At 39.7% G+C, this 21580-nt stretch overlaps 1 protein-coding gene and 1 long non-coding RNA gene across 10 annotated transcripts in view; one reads left to right on the forward strand and one right to left on the reverse strand.

The window, feature by feature from the left end:
- The window catches only part of Xrn2 (5'-3' exoribonuclease 2), a 77171-nt gene extending 67651 nt beyond the window's left edge, over positions 1-9520 (reverse strand). Inside the window, exon 1 of one of the 2 annotated variants that reach the window (XM_004840901.3) lies at positions 9346-9520. In XM_004840901.3, coding sequence (XP_004840958.2) covers positions 9346-9420 — 75 coding nt within the window. In that variant the 5' untranslated portion in view covers positions 9421-9520. Of the gene's footprint in view, positions 1-9165 lie in introns of both variants that reach the window. The other variant, XM_087188628.1, reaches the window with a different exon arrangement.
- On the forward strand, positions 9479-21209 carry LOC147824619 (uncharacterized). 8 transcript variants are annotated; one of them, XR_015441942.1, is made up of 4 exons: positions 9528-9604; positions 16333-16390; positions 17489-18122; positions 20554-21209. It is a non-coding gene; the product is annotated as an uncharacterized LOC147824619 (long non-coding RNA). The 8 variants fall into 8 exon arrangements; XR_015441947.1 differs by having other exon boundaries at positions 18071-18122; positions 20551-21209; XR_015441944.1 differs by having other exon boundaries at positions 18071-18122.
- The last annotated feature ends 371 nt before the right edge of the window (positions 21210-21580 follow it).

Here is a 21580-nt window from a genome sequence, read left to right on the forward strand (position 1 = left end):
TCAGGGAAAGAGGAGGAGGAAACCACCTGGTTCTCCCAGTCATCCAGGTGACTACAGAGCTGCCCCAAACTACACCTCCTTAAGGAGCAACACCGTAAAGAATTATAAAGAAATACAATAAACAAGCATACTCCAACAAATTAGACAACTTAGATGGAGTGAACAAATTACTAAAAAGACATAAACTATCAAAAATGATTAAACAGAATAAACCAATAGATGAAAAAAATTGAGTCAGTAATTAAAAAACTACCCAAGAAGAAAAGCCCAGGCCAGATGCCTTCAGTGAATTCTACCAAACACACAAAAGAACAACTCATACCAATTCTTCACAAATTCTTTCCGCACTTCCCAACTCATTTTATAAGACCAATATAGTATTACTCTGATACACACACACACACACACACACACACAGAGGAACTGGGTGTACAGCTCAGTAGTAGAGTGCTTCCATAGCATGTATAAGGCCCTGGATTTGATCCTCCAGTACTACAAAAGGTAAAAATAAAAAATAAGAAAAGAATTAGGCTGGTACTTGTTATGAACATGGGTGCTAAAATCCTTGACAAAACAGAAGCAAATATAAAAGGAATCATACATCATGACCAAGTGGGATCTATCTGAAGAATGCAGTTTAACATTCAAAACTCAATGCAAAATATCACATTAATAGACTATAAACAAAAATGACACGATCCTTAAATACTTAAAAAGATGTGAAAAATCTAAAACCCTTTTGCAACTTAAGAACAACAAAAACTCTCAACAAACCTCAGTAAGGGGAATCTACAACAAAACCCCAGTTAAAGCTACACTTAATGATGAAAGCCTAGATTTTCCCTTTAAGATCAAAAATAAGACAAGGATGTCTGCTCTTGCCCCTTCTATTATGATTAAATTGGAAGTTCTAGCCAGGGCAATTAGGCAAGAAAAAGATATAAATGGCAGCCATGTTGGAAAGAAAATAAAACTATATTTGCAGAAGACCTGATTTTGTCTACAGGAAACTCTAAAGAACCGACTAGAAAATAATCAGAACTAATATATGAGTTCAGTAAGGTTACAGAATATAAGATCAATATATAAAAAATAAATTGAATTTCGACATACTTGCAATGAACATTCCAAAAATGTAAAAATTCCATAGTAGTATTCCCCCAAAAAGGATTACATTAACAAGAAATGTATAACCCATGTTCTAGAAACTGTAAAACGCTGTTGAGAGAAACTAAGTTTAAACTATATCCAGAACACAATTCGTAGCACTCAACACCTATATCAGAGAAAAAATGTGTCAAATGAATGGCCTAGGCTTGAAAAGCAGCTAAACCCAAAGTGAGCATAATAAAGAGATAATAAAAAATACCAGCAATCAACAAAGTAGAAAACAGGAAAACAACAAAGAAAAATCAATGAAAACAACCGCTTGAGAGTTTAGATCAGACAGATAATGAAACAAAAGAGAGAGGACAAAATTACCAGTATGGAGAATGAGAGATGATATCATTACAGATTTTAGTAAAAGTGTAAGTAAATACTAAATACAACATTATGTCAATAAATCTGACTACTTAGATGAAATAGATAAAAGTCCTCAAAAGATACAAATTACAGAAGCTCATCCAAAGAGCAATGAATAATTTGAATAGTTGAACATCTACTAAAGAAATTGAATTTGTATTTAAAAACCTTCCTACAAAACCCCAGGTCCAGATGCCTTCAGTGGTGAATTCTAAATATTTAAAGAAGAAACAGTATCAATTCTACACAAACTCTTCCAGAAAACTGAAGAGGGCATACCTTGTAATTCCACTGGAGGCCAATATTATTCTAGTATCAAAACTACACAAAGCGATTACAAGAATACTACAGACATATCTTTTGTGAACAAAGACGTAAAACTCAGGAAAACTTAAGTGACAGGAGTAGTGCCTGAAAGTTCCATTTATATACCCAACAATATATAAAGACAATGCAACATAACCAAATGGGGTATATCTTGCCAAGGAATGAAAGGTAGGCTTAACATTTTTTTAGGCTTAACATTTAAAAATTAAAAGCAATTCACCATACTGAAAGATGAAACACAGGAACCCTAAGATAAACTAAGACTATAAAACTTCTCTAAGAAAAACTAAGAGCTTTGTGACCTTAGCTTTGGCAAAGACTTAAATACATTACAAAAAGCAGAAACAGAAAAAGTTAATAAAGAATATGGCATTAAAATTTAAACGTTTAAGACAGTGCTAAGATGTGAAAATGCAAGCTACAGATTATGAGAAAATATTCACAAAAGACACAGCAACCTAAAGACTTCTACATAGAACACACTGTGTAACAAACTCTACAATCAACAATAAGACAACTCAATTTAAAAATAGTAAAAAATCGGAACAGATCCCACAGCCAAGAAGATGTATGAAAGACAAATAAGTACTGAAATGATTCTCAATAACATTTGCCATTAGGGAAAAGCAAGTTTAAAACCACAATAAAATGACACTACACTTGGGCCAGGGATTTACTTTAGTGGCACCGCACCTGCCTCGCAAGCACAAGGTCCTGAGTACGCACGTCAACGTAAAGTGGCACAACCAATTTGGAAAAGTAAGTTTTTCTTTCTAAATAATCACATACCTACCACCTCACCCAATTATTTTACTCCTACTCTTTTCCCCTAAAGAAAGAGAAGCATATATCCACAGAAAGACTTGTACACAGATGTTCACAGGTTTTCTTGTGACAGCAAAGGTGGAAATAATTCAAATGTTCATCTATCAGGAAAATAAACAAAATGTAGTATTATCCACAATACAGACTATTATTAAAAATAAACCATGGATACCTGTAAACATGAATGAATCTCAAACTAATTATGCTACACGAAAGTGAGCCAGGTTAAAAAGAGTATATGTTGTACAAAGCATTTATACAAAATTCTAGAAAATGAAAATTTATCAGTAGGGTCAGAAAGCTAACAGTAAGTGGTTGACAAAAGATGGAACAGAAGTGTAGTAGAGAAAACTTACAAAGGGGCAGAGGGTAATTTAGAGGTGATGCTTGTTGTCTTCATTGTGATATTGGCTTCCTGACACGGTATTAAATTATACCCTAAATATGTTCTACTTTATATAACCTGCATGTACCTCAGTAAAGTTGCAAAAGAAAGGAGGAACTGGGGAGGAAGAAAGAGCTAGTGAATGAGCAAGGAAAAAAAAAAAAAAAGAAAAACATCAATGTAGGAAGACCAATGTTTAAAGTTTGGGAAGGAAGGAAAAAAAGGAGGTCAAGAAATAAAGATTATCCCCTAAAACTGAAGAACACACTAGGGTCCAGATTCAGTCTGGCAGGTACTGATCAAAATAAACTTAAGCTTAAAAACAAAATCTAGGGCTGGGGATTTAGTTCAGTGGTTCTGCAACCTGCCTCGAAAGCACAAGGTTCTGAGTTCGATCTCCGGTACCCACCCACCCTCAAATCTATACCTAAGTACATAATCATGAAAATTTAAAATTCAAAAAGAAACCAGGCATAGTGGCATGGGCCTGTAATCCTAGTTATTCAGGAAGATCACTTTGGCCCAGGAGTTCAAGGTCAATCTGGGCAAAATACTGAGATGCTGCCTCAAATAAATAAAATTCAAAAAGAAAAACTGAACACAAAAAGAATGAGAATGAAAGCATTTAAAAATTAAGAGCAAGGTTTTGTGGGTTTCCATACTGGCCCCACCAAATACTATTAGCTAAGTGATCTTAGGTATGTTACTCAATCTTCTATTTGTTTTCTTATCTGTAATAATAAGTAATAATAGTCAAGTAGTTGTTAGGAGAATCTAAAAAGTTATCTGTAAAGTGCTTAGACTATACTTGGTACATGGTAAATGTTAAGTACTGGTTAAATAAAAACCACATTAACATTGAACTTGTCATCAGCAATGCTAGGTAACTAAAGAACAATGTTTTCAACATTTTGAGGGAAAGTAATTTAGAGAATTGAACTCTTTGCCTAGATAGTGATCTTTCATATGTATAACAGAATGGAGATATTTTGAGGCCTACAATGACAGAAAACTCACATCCCACAAGGGCATTTCCTATGAAGTCAACTGAGAATAAAAACCGAAGAAAAATTTAGCCAAGAAAGATGATGATCCATTAAACAGTACCTTCCACTGAAAATCTCAGAGAGCAGCTTTCCAGCAAGCCTACATAATAACCAGGTGTGAATGCAACAGGAATAAGGAAGACTCCAAGGAGAAGTCTCCAAGAAAAAAGCAGACTTGACAGAATGTCTGATAAAATGGTTTGGGTGGAGAAAGGTAAAAGTGGAAAAAGGAACAGCAGCGCTAGGAAAAAGAAAAAAACAGCATATAAACACATAACACAAATCTGCCCTGTGGAAACAATCAACAACACTATTTGATTTCTTAGCTTTTAGGAACAAACTTGTACAGTATAACCAAAGCCCCAACAATTCTGTATGCCAACAATGAAAAAGTACAGCTGACAATGGTAAAGTGAAGGGTAAGGGGAGTAGGGATAGAAAAGCTAACACCAACGTCAAAAACTAGTAAGTCGGGGCGTGAAGCTCAGCCGGTCCCAGCACCCAGAAGGAAGCTCCCCCGCTACCATCCCAGGCTCCTAGGGCCAAGAAGGTGAGCTGGTCCCAGCACCTGGAAGGAAGCTCCCCGCCTCCATCCCAGGCTCCTAGGGCAGTGAAGCTCAGCCAGTCCCAGCACCCAGAAGGAAGCTCCCCTGCTGCCATCCCAAGCTCCTAGGGCACAGAAGGTGAGCCCAGTGGGCGCCAGAAGCATACCCACCACCCGCCGTGGAAATGAGAAGACACATAAACAGGCCTCAAAAACAGACTTCTGGATCACCTACAGCAACCCCAAAGGGAAAGGAAATGGAACAATCTGATACTCAACCACCTGGACTCTCTGAACTGGCAACAAAAGAGGATCTGGAAAAAAATCAGAAACGATTACTCAGGTAACGGCAAAGATTGTGCTCATAGTGCAAGACATGATTAATAAATCTAGAGAGGACACAGATAAAAAAATAGAGGATCTGAGGAACATGATGGAATCCCAACATAGGAAACAAATGGAATCCATAAAACAGGTGCAAACAGATTTCCAGGAGATTAAAAACTCCATCGAAAGTCTGCACAGCAGAATGAACCAATGTGAGGATACAATTTCACATATAGAAGATAAGATTGCAATTAGTGACCAGGAAAAGAAAAATTGCTTTAAAATTGTAAAGGAACATTAGAAATCAATCCAGCAGCTGCTAGACTATGCAAAGAAGAATAACATAAGACTGATTGGAGTCAACGAAGAAACAGGAGAGAGTGCAGATGACATAAAAAAACTCTTCACAGAAGTGATGGCAGAAAACTTCCCAAGCAGGGGAAAAGAACTTGACATACAGATAAGTGAGGCATATAGGACTCCAGCTAACCTTAATCAAAAAAAAACTACACATAGGCATATAATAGTTAGGATTCCAGAAATCCAACAGAACAAAATTCTACAAGCAGTGAGAGAAAAGAAACAAATCACAGACAAAGGAAAGCCCATAAGAATCACAGCAGACTTCTCAATGCAAACCCTCAAGGCAAGAAGAGCTTGGAGTGATGTATTTCAAGCCCTAAAGGAAAATAGCCTCCAACCCAGACTGATGTACCCTGCAAAACTATCTTTCAAAATTGATGGAGAAATAAGATGCTTTCATGATAAAGAGCACCTCAGGAACTTCATGAATACCAAACCAGCACTCCAAAAAATGTTAGACAATGCCCTAGGAAAAGACAATGAGGATCACAACCCCAGGAAACCGAGGAGAATGAATCCACTGGGCGTGACAAATTAAACGCAAAGGGGGAGAATCCAACAAAAAGAAAAGGTCATGACAAGGCTTTTAAAACTTTTGACTTCATCTCCCTAATGAGTGTATAATTCAATCTTATTATTGTACTGATTAGTATTTTTCTGATTCTAGAACTGCACACCATTCCCTGTGCTATACTGGCTATTTATCATCTTCTTATGTCTACATTTTAATTGGGTTGTCTATTAATGAGCTCTAAGAATTCTTTACATATTCTGCTCATAGGTTATATGCATTGTAAATATGGTCTGTTTAAGGACTACTTTTCATTTTAATGATGTCATTTAAAGTTCTAAATTTTGATGCAATCTCATCAATTTTTTTTCTTTTATACATCACGGTTTTTGTATCCTAGGTAGTTCTTGCCTACCCTGAATTCATAAATATTTTCCCTTATAATTTCTTCTTAAAGTTTTATACTTTTAGGCTTTCTTATTTAGGTTCATAGATCCCTTCAACTTATTTTCATGTACGGAAATAAAGGGTTGAGGTTAATTTTTTATATACAGATACCAGGTGTTCTAGTGCCATTTGCTGAAAACACTATCTCTTCCTCGGCTCTTGAATCGAGTTTATATTCTATAAAATGCTAATGTTAAATAATTTTTCAAAACTCAGTGGACCGTATATGTGTGGTTCTATTTCTAGATTCTGTTTTATTCAAATGATCTATATGTCTTTCCTTACACCAACACTACCTTGATTACTGTAGCTTTAGAAGAAGTCTTAAAATTAGGTACTAAACGTCTTCCAACACTTTTTTTTTTTTTTCAACCTTTCTAGGTCCTTTGTACTCCTACGTAACTTTTAAATTTCAATATCCAATTCTTCATTTATAGCAAGTATACACAGACCTGAATTTTTATATATACCTTGTGTTTTCTAATCCTGCTAAATTCAAGTACAAGTTCTAGGGGCTCCTAGAGATTTCTTAGTATTTTCTCTGTAGATGATCATTTCATCTACATATAAAGATTTTGCTTCTGCCATGCCAATCCTATCCTAGTTGTGTCATTTTATTGCCAGACTATTTTGGTGGGGCCTAGGTTTCAAAGTTTAATGGACAGATGAAGAGTAAGCATATCTGCCCTTGTTCCTTACCTTAGGGAGAAAGCATTGTATCTTCTCCATTCATATAAACCGTTTTTGCTGGAAGTATGGAGTATATGTCTTTAATCTGTTTAGAAGGTTCTGTTCTACTTCTGTTCTCCTCATAGCTTTTACCTGAACAGCTGTGGAATGTAGTCCGATACTTTTTCTCCAACTAGTGACAGGATCATATGGCTTCTTCCTTTCCTCTGTTAAAATGATGACGTTTGGGGGTGGATCTTTCAATGCTGAACCAACACTGCCATCCCTATAACAAAACCACTTTCTACATCCTGCCAGATCTGACTTCTAAGAGTTTGTTTTGTTAAACAAATTTCTATCTATGTTCATACTTTTTTCTTCTATTATCTTTATCCAGTTTTAAGATTAGCACAGTGTTGAGTTCCTAAAATAAGGGGAGAAGTGTTCCTTCGTTTTTCTGCTTTAATTGTTTGAAATAATTTATCAGTTAAAATGTTTATGAGCCTGCTGTTGTCATATAGGTAGGTTTTCAAGCTAGGAATATACTTTCCTTAATAGGTGCTATTCAAATTTTATATTTCCTCCAGAGTTAGTTTCATTAATTTGTCTTCTAAGTTACTTCTTAGAAGTTGTCAAATTTATTTCAAATCAGATTTTTGTAATATGCTTTCTATATCCTTTTAAATTCTGTAAAATCTGTGGTAATGTTTCCTAGATCTTAATATTGTAATTTTAAAAATGTATAACTGATATTGTGTAACAGGAAGAAAAGGTCTAAAAGAGCAGGGGAATTAGGAGGGGTAGGGGAAGGGAAAAAAGGGAAAGGAAAAAATATGAGAAGAGGAAAAAATGGAAACAAGGTCTTTGCAAATAGGGAAGGGTGGAGGGGGTGAAGGGAGGGCAAGGGTAGGGGAAAAAAAATAAGAACCAAGAGACTCATGTAACGGTACAAGATCCCAATGATGATGTAACTGTACTGTATACCTTAAAATGTACCAATAAAGTTAATGGGGAAAAAAAAACAACTAGTAAGTCAACAACATTTTATAAAGGTGATGGAAATAAAAAAAAAATTACTTTAAGTTACCAAATTAACCAATGGAAGAAATAAAAAACGATGACTTACTGTCTTAGAATGAGGGGAGGGCTGAATAAGAGACTAAATGCTCTATTATATAGAGAATTGGAACTTAAAACTGATAAATCAAGTATAACCATATTTAGAGATAGAATCAAAATAGTTAAAAGTGGCTGGGCCGGGGATGTAGCTCAGTAGCGCGGTGCCTGCCTGATGCAAGGTCCAGATGAGTTCCATCCTTGGTACCAAAAAATAAAATAAAATAAAAAATAAAAAAGTGACTGTGTCTGGAGAGAAGAAACAGTTTGGGAAAGGGTGGACCAAGGAACTATTCCTTTTTATTTGCTTAGCACTATGATAATGTAAAGTTTGATTTTTTAAAAAGTATTACAAACAAAGCAAACAAGCATTAGGCTTAGCAACTTCTTTCACGAAAGAAACACAAGAAATACTGATAATGTCACTCAAAGCAAGACTTTTGATTTCTCCTGGGTTAGCACCTAAGAAATTAAAAATCAAGAACTTTGCCATCTAAATAAAAGAAAACTTCATGGCAGCAGGGAGATAATGACTTCAAAAACCGCGGAGGGGAGGGAACAGTTGTGCCCTGAACTTTATCAACCCAGAAATTCTAATAAAGAGTTCGCCATCGAACTCAGGATCATGAAAACGATAAACTTCAAGAATGGCCAAAAGTCTTCCTATATTTTAAAAAACTAACAAAAAGTATCTTTTTTGAATGCATCCTGAAAATGTCAACAAACTGTCCAGCAGTCCGGACAAGAAGAGGATGGCACTTATCAGTCCTCTTTCCGGTCGTAACCCTTCCCAACCAGCTGCTTTCTGAACCAAGATTTGACAACAACAACAAAAGGTCTCGCTCCGATAGTAACAAAAAAACTCGCCGCCAGGGATTGCTTTCCAAGGTGGGTAATATCAGACTTGTCATCCACGCGTCCCTAACCCGCCAACCCTGCAGACCCAGCTTGGACGGCATCTGGGGCCTCCAAGCCCGCTGTGAGCCCCGAGGTGCGCGGTCCCGGCAGAGACAAAGCGTGGGCGGGGCCTGAGAGTGCCGGGAAGCGGGGGACAGGGAGGGCCGGCCCCTGCAGCTCTCACCCGCGGGCCCCGCCCGGCCCGGACGCCCAGGGCCCAGGACCTCAGATGCATCCACAAGCGGGCCGGCGGTGCGGCTGGAGCTCCGTCTCGGCTCCCCAGGGCCGGGCGTCGGGACGAGGGCCGAGGCCTACACACGCCGGGCCTGGGTTCCAGCACGGCGAAGGCCCGGCGCCTCCTCACCTTCTCTTCCACGCAGTTGACAATGATGGACGGGTACTTGCGGCTGAGCCAGCGGAAGAACGCCGGGACTCCCATAACGGCGGCACAGCCGAGGCAGCGGCCCGGCCGGCGACCCGTGTAACCAGAGAGACCAGCAGGAAAAGCAGCCGCGGGCACCTGCACTTCCGCCCACGTGCGCGTTGCGGCCGGAAGTGATGAAACGCGCCTCCGCGGGGCACGCCGGGATGGGCCGGCCGGGCCGGCCAGGTGAGGCACGCCGGTAGGTGGGAGTGGAACCATTGTGTCTTACTGTCGTCTGGGTCGTGGCCTCAGGGTGCGGGCGGGCTAGTCTCACAGGGCTTCCACCTCCCGGCCCCCGCGCTGCGCTCCGCAGACCCCGGGGGTATCTACCTGCCCTTTGGGTCATTTTGGGAAAACGAACGATTTTAACTTTTTTTTCACTCACCTCGATAAAGTCAAATGGAACCATCCGAAGTCCCCCCGTAGTTCCATTTCCTGATTTCTCTTGGTTTTGTGCCGCAACACGAATCGAGGCCATGAAACGGGGCATTTTATTTTACGATAATGACTGGTTTGCATAAATTCACTCAATTGCAGAATCTAGCCATTATTTGACATCCAATACAAACTTTCAGCTGCACTGACGTGTATTTAAAAATTGCTAAATTTGTGTATAACTTGATTGACCTCTTAGAATATGCAGAGGCATTGACCAAAGGGTTCTGTCATTTAATCATCATTTGAGCCCTCTGAGGCACCATTGCCATACTTCGGTAACGTGTAAGCTAATGGGTAGGAAAGTCAAGTTGTAGAAGGGCTACATCACTTGCTTCTTCTCACAGCTTATGTTTCAATTCAAGCAAAGATCATTTAATCTCCTGTCCTTGGTCTAATATACTTTTATCCTTTGTTTATGATGGCATCAAATGCATTTTTACATGTATATAAAAGGAGATATCTGGAAGAGGTGATATTTATGACCGTTTGTTCAGGCCACAAAGTCTCTCTCCTCTGAATGCCTTCTTGGCTTTACAAATCACATTCAATCCTAAAGGCTCACTTCGAGAGTCCTCTAAGAATGTACTTCTCCTGTGCTACTCATCAGCAATATTCATTGCCCGCCCTGTGGCCTGATGAGATTGTGTGTGTGTGTTACTGGGGATTGAACCCAAGCCCTCAAGCTTGCTAAGCAAGCGCTCTACCACTTAGTTACATACCAGCCCCTCCTTTTATTTATTTATTTATTTTTTGGTACTGGGGATTGAACTTGGGTCCTTGAGCTTGCACAGCAGGCGGTGAGCTAAATCCCCAGCCTGCCTCCTTTTATTCTTTAAAAAATTTTTGAGACAGAGTCTTGCTAAATGTAGAACTTAGAGACATGGTTACCTCATATTTTACTTAAGGATAGTTAAAACTATTCCAGAGTATTTTGTCTCTGGTGAAATTTCTCATTTTACCTGGAAAGCCCTGTTCCTCAAGTACTTGGTTTTCTTAGAAGGTGCTGTCTTTTTATAGGAATACACATATCATAATTAATATAGGCATAGGCATCTGACCAAGGTGAACCATTCAGATTTGTGTCCAGAATTTTTGATCTTTGAACCATAAAGAATTTAAGACAGCCCTTCGCAGATGCTATAAGATAAGAATCAGGACTTCTTGCCAGTCTACCATGAGAGAAGCAGGTTCAAGTCCCTGGTTCCAGTAGATTTTGAGATCCAGCTAAATTCTCTTCCTACACTTTGTTTGGTAATCTTGTCCTTGGGTCAATGAGCCAAAAAAATCTTTTACCTTAAACCTAAGCACCTTTGGTCTAAGTTCCTGTTCTTTGCAAAGGAAAGAGTCCAAACAAACAGGTAACAAAATTAGAAGTACACAGCTAATTTCCCTAGATGTTGAAATTGCTTTCCATAAAAAAAAGTACAAAACTTGGAGGTTTTGGAACTCAGAGAAAGGGAGAGTGAAAGGTAGAGGAGGAGTCTGAAAGGCAGCAGGAGGATATGGACTAAGCTGAATGTATCCTGTCACACTCAGGCTTAGTGTGGGCTTCTTGAGAAATCAGAGGATTCTCATGTTGGGGTCACCGGGATCCATAGCCACAGGGCTGGGAAACAGCAGAGGTCCAGCAGAAGAGATGATGAGAATTTGAGTGTCAGAAATGAACACAAAGGGCTGGGGATTTAGCTCAGTGGTTCTGCTGCTTGCCCCGCAAGCACAAGGACCGGAGTTCAATCCCTGGTACCAAAAAACAAAACAAAACCAGAAATGAACACAAGTAGTGAACTTGGACTTCTGTAGGCTGAGAATCCAGATTTTGAAGCTTTTTTTACCTAGACTTTGATGGGCCAAGGAAGACTTCCAGCTGACATCTGGATTACATTAATGTGAAGATATTACTATATATATATCAATATTCATAAGCATTCATAAATTCATTTTAAATCCATTAACATGATAATTATTGTAGAAAAGAATATTAAATGAAGGGCTGGGAATTTAGCTCAGTAGTGCCGCCACCTGCCTTGCAAGGCAAGGTTCGGAGTTCAATCTCCAGTACCAAAAAAAAAAAAAAGAAGAATCTTAAATGATTTTGCCTACTTTTGGCTTCTGGATTATCAATTGCTTTCTTTCCTTCTTGATCCTTACAGAATTCATTATGAATAACCTCATGTATTTAAAATAGTAGTTGTGACGGTTAATTTCATGTGCCAACTTGACTGGGCCATGATATTCCCAGATATTTAGTTAAACATTATTCTGGATGTTTCTATGAAGACATTTTGGTTCAAGATTAACATTTTTTTAACATTTTTTAATTAGTAGAAAAAAATAGATTGCCTTCCATAATGTGAGTAGACCTCTTCCAGTCAGTTGAAGGCCTCAATAAAACGAAAAGACCAGCCCTCAAAAAAGAAGGAATTCTCTGGCTTATATATTGCCCCCAGGTTTCATCTACACTATTGGCTATTGTGAGTCTTGAACCTGTCATCTAACACTGCAGATTTGGACTTGCTAGCCCTTGTCATCACATGTATCAGATATATCAATCTCTCTCTGCAGATAGATACAGATACCTGTAGACTCTGTTACTCTGGAGAACCCTAATACAGTAGTTTTATTTATGTGGGAATTTATTTTATGTACTCTATTTCATGTCAGATAAATCTTCAAACAACTTGCTTCACATTCTAAATTAATTTTTCTTCAATTAAATAGTTTTTTATAGTTTTTAATCCAAATTAAACAAATATAGGAATTAGAAATTAAAATACTTTGTTGGTGAGAAGATGCTAAATCAAGATTTATGAAGTTATAAGAAGAAGGTTAAGAATATTTGTACAGGAACAGACACAAGAATTAATGGAAAACAAACCCCAAACAGACCCACATATCCACATATGTATGTGAACACTTAAAAACAATAGGTGTTGCACTGTAGAAAATTGGAGAAAGGGCATCTTAAAAAAAATCATGCTAGAATAATTTCATGTCCCAATGGAAAAAAATGAAAGTAAATATCATCTCTAAAACTTTTAGAAAAACAAAAAACTCCAGTTGGATCATAGTCTTCCCTATGAAAGGCAGAATTATAAAGCTGTTAAACATAATAAAGAAAAATAGCTTTAGAACCTGTGGATGAGAGAAGTATAACAAGCCCTAGCCATAAAGGGGAATGCTGATAAAACTGATAAACTACAATTAAGGGCTCTATTCTGCAAAACATGATAAAGACAGTAAAAAGACAGACCAACCACAGAGTTATAAACAATATTTGCAACACACACCACTGACCGAGAACTTACACGCAGAATACTTAAGGAATTCTTGAAACTCAGAACAGAAAACCCAACAGACAGATAGGCTATGCTTTATAAAGTGATAAACAAGCCCTTTTGCCAAATAGGAAATCCAAATGATCAATACATGAAAAGGTGCTTAAGCTCATAAGTGATCCAGTAATTGCAAATTAAAGCCACAGTACACATCCAACAGATTAGCAAAAATTAGAAAGTCCAAATATACCAAGTATAGGTGAAGAGATGAAGCAACAAGAACTTTCATTCTTCTGCTACTGGGAGAGCAAATTGGTGGAAGCTCTTTGAAACATTTGATGTGATCTACTATGATTAAGGAGACACTCTTCTACCCACCCCTTTACACTTGAGGAGCCACAGAAGACTATTGACAGCACCCTTGCTCAGGGTTACCTTAAACTAGAAATCACTTTACCACCTTCAACAGTGGAATGAATAAATAAATTGTAATTCTAAAAGGATACAGTAATGAAAGTTAATGAACTGAAGTTACAGAAAAATACAGATCCCAGTTCTCCACACAGGGTCAAACAGCAGGTCAGCCTCTGTATGTTTATTTGTCTTTGCATTTTTCTCAGCACTTAAACTACTGCTATTCAGTTATTTCTTTGACAAACATTTGTTGAACATCCACTGTGTGCTACTGGGAAGGCAAAGGTGATTTTTTTTATAAGCAAAGGGTGAAGAAGACCCACCCCTCCCCGACCCTCACTCACCACCGTTGCTCTGGTCCCCGGCATTCTCACCCCCAACACAGTCCACCTCCAGAGAGCTTATTGCCTGATACAACCAGATTGTTTGGTTCTGTCCCACTTCTCTAACAAATGCCCACAGAAGCTGGAGTCTTAACTTTGTTCTGAAATATGACAACTTTTCTTTTGTATAAATACCTATCAATTGTTTTTAAAAGTTGCCCTTTTTGAGGCATGTTACAAAAGTCTAATGTTCTCATAACATTTTAGTAAAATTTGTAGCTACTGGAAGAATCCAGATTTAAATGGCTTAGTGGAAGAGAAATGTTCTGTTTCTACACTATTGAGATGATCATGGTCACCTCATTTTTCTCACCTTTTGACTTTTTAGGGATAGTACTTTGTCTTTAGGAGGTACACAGTTCAGAAGAAAACATCTTGGCAACCTAGGGCCTAGAGGAGGAGTAGGACTTAATCTTTATGACATTGCCCTCTGCTGAAGTTGAGGGATTTGCCAACGTGGACTTAATTCAAATCTGAAACAAACCTTGGTCTGTTGGGGAGCTTTGTGGCTTTGGAATTTGAGAAGCTTTAATCCTGGAGCCTTGGGTTCGATGGTTAATTTTATATGTCAGTTTGGCTGGGCCAGGGCCCAGATGTTCATTCAAATCAAACATTACTGTAGATGTTTGCTGAAAGTGTTTTTAGGGTAAGATTAACATATAAATCAGTAGACTGAGTAAAATAAATTACCCACCGTAGCGTGGGTGGGCCTTGTCGACATAGCTGAAGGCTTTCATAGAACAAAGCCTGACTTCCCCTAGCAAGAGTGGATTTGGCCCGCAGATTCCTTTGGCCTGTAATTGCAGCCCTTCCCTGGTCTCCAGGCTGCCAGCCTCCCACATCAGACTTTGGACTCCCTAACCCTCCTCAATCCTGTGAGCCAATTTCTTAAATCTTTCTCTGTCACGTCTGTAGGTTTCTTTTTCTCTGGAGAACCCTGACATTGGCAAGATGTTTAAACCTCTCAGAGTCTCATTCTCTTCATTAGTAAATAAGGGTTCTAGGTTTCATAGGATTTCTGTGAAGATTTAGTGGGGCAGTACCCAGGACATGGCCCAGCACATCCAGAGCACCAGCAAGCCTTGCAGTGCCTGCCATTGCATGCTTATCATTTGTGATGCCATGGAGAAGCTGCAATTTGATTAGTATGTTCCACTTTAAGGTTTGGGGCAGTTTAATTGAATAGTACCTTATTTTTCCAACACCAGGGGTGGCTATAAACCCTCATACCAAGACTGTCTTCCTTCTCCCTTTCTTATGTTTCCTGCTCATCCTTACCTTGCATAGTACATGCTGCTAGTGTTCCCACCACCTTTTTGCCAGTTCACATTCTCATTCTCTCATCCCTTCTCCCAGCACATGAGCCCAAACTGGCTTTTGCCCATACTTATCTTCCATATCATTTCAATTCTCCTACATGTGGTATTATGCTTCACACTATTTCAGGTTCAGTCTGTGAACATTCTGTCCTCACATCCCTCACATGGGTCAGGATGAGATGGGCTTTCCTGCAGTAACAAGTAATGCTGAAAGTCTCATCAGCTTACGCTCTGTGGTGTGGGGCTCCAGGGCCATCCTGCACATGACCACCTGTCATTCTTGGTTCCACCAGCTCAACACATGACCACTGAAGTCACTGTCAAAAGGGAAGATGGCAGGAAGGCTGTACTGGATGTTTTCAAGGCCAGGCATGGTGGTAGCTTTTGGTACTTTTATTCACATCCATTTGCCCTAGCCCAGCCACATGACCTCTGCACACCCACAGAGAGACTGGGAAATCGTCTTTATGATGCTCAAGAAGAGGAAAAGGATATAAGCTTGGCAGACACAGCATTGCCTCTGTCACCCTCAATTAGCTGCAAATCAAATTACTAAATATCTACTTAAGAGCCAGTCTTTGATGTGTATCTTGGGTATCACAAGAAGTCATTGCCTTCAAAGAGCCTACCTCTAGTAGCAAGGCCAAGATATAACCACGAAATATGAAACATCAAGAATTATATAATAGTTTGACCAACAATAAGTTGCCCACCACAGGACCTGATTAAAATTCTAAATGAATTTCACAGATAATAATTGCTAAGGCATTTAGAAAAAGTAGTGATCCTATCACCCCATGGGATCACTACAGATGATCAGGAGGAGGTAGAATGACAGAGTTTTGCAATATTAAGTTTTGGTTGGCAATAGGGACATGTGGAGGGAGTCACTAAATTCCTTGGGGAAGAGGTGTGACTTATTTATCTTAGGTGGGCATCTAATAGACTGTCAATAAATACTTCTATTGAATTATTGGAGCAGCAATTCTCAAAGTGTGTTCCAGAGACTCTTGGGACCCATGAGACCAGAACTGTTTTCATAACAGGTTGTTATTTACTCTTTTCTCTCTCATTCTTCTGAAGGTGATTTTTTTTCAGGGCTCAGTGACATGCAGTGTCACAGCAGATGGAGCCAGGAGCAGCAGTGACAGTCCAAGTCAGTACGGGAAGGAGTTTCAAAATGTAAAACAATGCCGATCTTCTAGCTAGCTTTTTTGTTTGGGAAAATATAGTTATTTTATTAAAATGTTACTGATGTTACCATGTATTTCTTAATGTTATTTTGAGGATTTTTGTTGTTACTTTAAGTGAATCAAGACGTTAGTATTATAAATTTTTCTCGGGCTTGATTTCTAACCCAGTGAATATCAATAGATCTAATCCACTTAAACAAGCTCCTTGGGCTTCTCAATAATTTTTGAGTCCTGAGACCAAAAACTTTGAGAAGTTCTGTTTTAGAACATGAAACTGGAAATGGAATCTATAAATTTCAGTTCCTAGAACCAATCTAAGGCTAATTTTTCAAATTCCTAAGATTTTTATATCTTTAGATATGGTCTCATATGCTCTTTGCTAACCCTAAACAATCTGATATCATCACCACCAAGTATAATTCTAGGTGCCAGTGAGTGTGACATTGGTGAACAAATGTGCAACCCATGTGTTTATATGCAGTCCTTTTCTAGTAGAGCTCTACAGTGCAGCTCAGAAATGTAGGCACAAAAATGTACCAGAAATGGAACTAATGTGGACGATGTATTTTTAAGTCCTGCATTTCTGTGCCCAACTCAGAGCCTCTGCAGCTGACCCATCTTTAAATTTCTCTAATCATGAGATTCATTTGTTTGCAAAGAACTTCATGGGCTTGTATCCCTTAGATGCTCTAGCAAATGGTGCTATAGATGTGTTGCAAAGTGATGTTGTGTATGTAGAAATGTGTAGAAACACTGCTAGGGGTATGTGAAACAAACTTTGGCCGTATGTCAGTAGGTTTCAGAGAGCAGGATGTGATGAAAACCACGGGTCTAAATCCATACTTGTTATTACATGGATTTAGATGACAAATCCTATGCTCTAAAACATAACCCCAAACAATGAAAGCCTACTAGAACATGATTTGCTTGTACAAAAAGCATAAGATGTCCTAGATCCAGCTCTATGAAAGGACCCTACTATATTTAATTCCCTAATATGACATTTGAGAAAATCCTGGCAGATTTCTATTTGAGGTCACAGGTTGTATTGTCTCCTAAAGGAAAAGACAGGAAGTTGACAGAAACCATATGTTTCAAAGAGTCGAACAGTTGTAATTCCCTCTAGAGGTATAAATGGAAGAAGCTGGATGGAAAAGACCTCATTTAAAGGATAATAAAGTGTAAAGCTCTCTGAGAAGTGTTGAAGGTAAGACCTCAACCCTGCAAGCTGATAAGCAGGCCCAGACTTTTATTTATAGTGACATGAGTGACATTTATCTGCCTCTCACTAGAACATCTAATCCACTTGTCAAGGTGTGTCTCACACAGAGACCTGATTTCTGGTCAGAGTTGTCAGGCTTCAAATACAAATATGACTTCCCTGGCTGAAATTCCTGATTGGAAAAAAGAAGTCACTGGGATATGAAATAATCAGGTAGCCATATCACCTCCATTTCACTTAGCCTCAGAGTATGTCGCCAAAAGAGAGGGTTTTGGCTTCATGATATGCTGTAGTCTGTCAATTAAAGTAGGAGTGGAGTGAATTCCTGAGGGGTTCTCCCTACTTATTCCCTCAATAGAATCATTATAGAATGGTAGATGTCTCTTCCTTACTCCAAATTTTTGGCCCCATCTGGTTTCAGGACCAAAAACCAAGGTGAGTCAAGAACATCTGTGACCGTGGCCATCTCGACGGTAAGGAATGGTGGGGGGCTTAGGGTTCAACACTCACACAAAGAGCTTGTGTTCCAGATAAGAAAGCATAAGAACACTCAAAATGAAGTAGCAATAAGCAGTTTGAATAGTAGATGAAAGAAAAAATAAGGTCATAGGTATTTACAAATAAATTAGGCAGTACTTACTATAAAGTTCGAAGAAGGGAAAGAAGAAAAAATATGAGTAAGAAGTCAAGAATTATAGTGGAAGTGGGACTTGAAACAGGTCCTGATGGAAAAGTGAGATAAATAAGACCTTCAGTAAAACCATGTATCATTAGTGCCTGGTGTGGTGATACGAGTCCTCCTCCCTTTTTCCTTCCCCCACCTCCTTCCACCCTTCTTCCCCCTCCTTCTCCTCCACTTCTTGACCATATTCTTTCTTGGCCACCAGATTCACCCCCACATGTCGTGGACCTGCCCCTCTGCCTTGTCATAAAGCATTTCGAGAAAGACTTTTATTTCCTTCTCTCTCTTATGGAGAGCTGAGTCCAGTTAAAATCTGTTCGTTTTGTTTTCATGTGGTACTGGAGACAAATCTAGGGGCACTCTACCACTGAGCTGCATCCCCAGCCCCTTTAATTTTTTGAGACAGAGTCTCACTAAGTTGCCCAGGCAGTCTTCAAACTTGCAGTCTTCCTGCCTCAAGTAGCTGAGATTACAGGTACCCAGCTCTACTTTGTTTTTTTTAACTAAACTTATTGAGGTATAACTTACACACATTGAAACGCACCAATTTTAACTGAGTTCAGTGAGTTTTGAAAAATGTATATAGTTGAAACTCACCACTACAATCATGACATAGAACAGTTTCAGCATGCCAAGGACTCTTGTGCTCTTTTCCATAGAGAGTCTTTCCCTGTCCCTGGCCTTAAGCAATCCTCAATCTGGTTTTAGTCCCTGTAGATTAAAGGTTTTTTTCCTAAACTTTCATATCAATGAAATCACAAAATTTTATAGAGCTTGGTCTGGATTCTTTTACTTAAAACAATGTTCTTGAAAGGATCCATGTTGTATAAGCCACTTGTTTGTTTGTTTGTTTGTTCAGTGCTGGAAATCAAACATAGGACCTCACCAAGTACTCTACCACTGAGCTACACCTCCAGCCCAGTTTTTAAAAATTCTTTTATCGGTGTATGATATCTCATATAGATGCACCTCAGTTCCTTTAGCCATTCACCTTTTGATGAATATCTGGGCCATTTGTAGTTTTTTGTAATAAAGCTACTATGAATGTTCACATATAAGTCTTTCTGCAGAAATACATCTTTATTTCTTTGGGACAAAGTCCTAGAAATAAGGGTTGCATGGTAGCTGTATGTGTAACTTTATAAGATCATTAAGCTGTTTTTAAACAGCTTGTGCCATTTTATCTAAATATAATGCTTGATGGTTATAGGAATGGGTATCACTGTCATTGAAAAAAATCTGGAGGCTTCTATTTTTGTTGTTTTTGTTTTCTCTTTTGTTACAATGCTGGGGAATCAAACTTGGGCCTTATTTTTGCAAGGCAAGCTCTCTGCCACTGAGGTACATCCCAGCCACTCTTTGGGGAATGGAATTCACACTGAAGACTCACATCTCAGCTCCCCACCACAAGCCCTTATTTCTCCTTTCTCATTCCACTCTTTCTTTTATGGCTTCTTTCTCTCCCGCACATTATCGAACCACCTGCTGATCTACAACAGAGCCACACCTGAGTGACAATACTTCCAGGACTATGGATGGGTTTATGCCAGCTGGATGGGTGTCCACGTGGCTTGTGACACACAATCTCGAGCCAGGGTGGTCAGGGTTAGTCCAAAACTAGATGTATGAGTCATCACATTCTAAAGACAAGTTTCACACACATTACTAATCATGAAATGTTACTGTCTTTAAGGAGAGCCTGTTTTTGAAGGAGGCAAGTACAGACAGCATCATTCTTTCTCCACACATTCAGTGAACAAGCATTTTACCAGCATCTACTATAGTAAACATAGCAGTTTGTGGGAGATACCAATATGCAGGGTCTCTGTCAGATGGAAGTTGCTGCATTCGTGGAAAAGGATGGGCACCACAGATAGCTGTCAGAGAGCCTGAAGGGACTAAAGGGACTGATGTGATTCTAAGTGAAGCACAAAGAGAACCCATAAAGTATAACAAGCCTGGCCAAGTGCGATGGCACACACCTGTAATCCCAGCACTCAGGGAGGCTGAGGCAAGAGGACTACAAGTTGTAGCCTAGTCTGGTCAAGTTAGTGACTGAGAGTCCCTACCTCAAAGAAATAAAAAAAGCTGATGATGCAGCTTGGCACAAAGGCCCTGTGTTCAATTCTCAGTACCATCAGAAAAACAAATTCTAAGCCTGCTTTTATGGTCCAATTACAGAGTAAGCCTCATTTCTGACACCCCTGTCCTTTCCTCAGCAGATCTGCCAGGCTGGGACGTGCTGCCTAAGGCTGCTCAGGGAAGAGGTGACCCAGTCCAGCAGAGTAAGAGCCCAGAGCTTCAGTCACCAGAATCCTCAGCCTCCTGCTGCAGGCCTGGAGTGAGCCCACCACCTTCATCAGAGCCACAGCCTCACCCGCAAATGGGGAGCTGAACCAGTTACCCCGAGGGCCTCCTGGTGCTACACATCCAGGTTAAGATGCCCGTGACATTGTGACCTGCTTGTAACCACAGATGTAAACAATGTGATTGCTGTTTGTTTCAGCTGTGTGGGTCTCCTTGTCCCTTCCTGGGTCTCTCCACCCGTGCCACGACTTCTGACAAATACTGACTGAACAGCTCTGGGCACCAGACCCAGGTAGTGCCAAGCCCAAAGCACGCTGTCTGAGGCCACCGCGCAGCATGCATGGAGACAGCTGCCGGCCGTGCAGTGAAGGGGAGCAAACAGGGTACATGCGGGGCAGTGACCATGGGCTGAGGACTCTCTAGGGCCAAGGAAGGCCATTTTTCTATTTTTAAAAAATTGATGTATAATTGACATAAAAGATCCAGTTCTAAAGTGTTCTGTTGGTGTGATGATTTTACATACCTGTGGTGGTTTTAAAACATGCCTGAAAATTATGTGACATTGTCCCTATCATGTCCCTCTCTTGAATTTATTGACCAAGTGTATGGAATGTGATTCTGAAGACTAAGGCTGACAAGGCCATGCCGCTTCCACCTGGCCCCCACCTCTCCTCTTCTCTCTTCCCTCCCCTGCCCTCCCCTCCCCCCATTCTCTCGCCCTCTTCCTCTCCCTGCCTCCCTCCTTCTCTTCCTCCCTCTCTCCCTCACTCCGCCCCCTCAGATGACTCATTCACTATTCTGTGAGGAAGCCAGGCAGTGCACTAAGAGGCCATGCATACATGTCCTGGCTGACATCCTGCTGTAATTTGGATCTGAAATGTACCCAGAGCTCCCCCCATCCCCCACGTTGAAGGTGCGGTCCCCAGGCTATGTTGCACCATT

This window comes from Heterocephalus glaber, unplaced genomic scaffold (genome assembly GCF_053883595.1).
Source record: "Heterocephalus glaber isolate CG9 unplaced genomic scaffold, H.glaber_assembly_v1.0 deba00001532, whole genome shotgun sequence".
Taxonomy (NCBI): Eukaryota; Metazoa; Chordata; class Mammalia; order Rodentia; family Bathyergidae; genus Heterocephalus; species Heterocephalus glaber.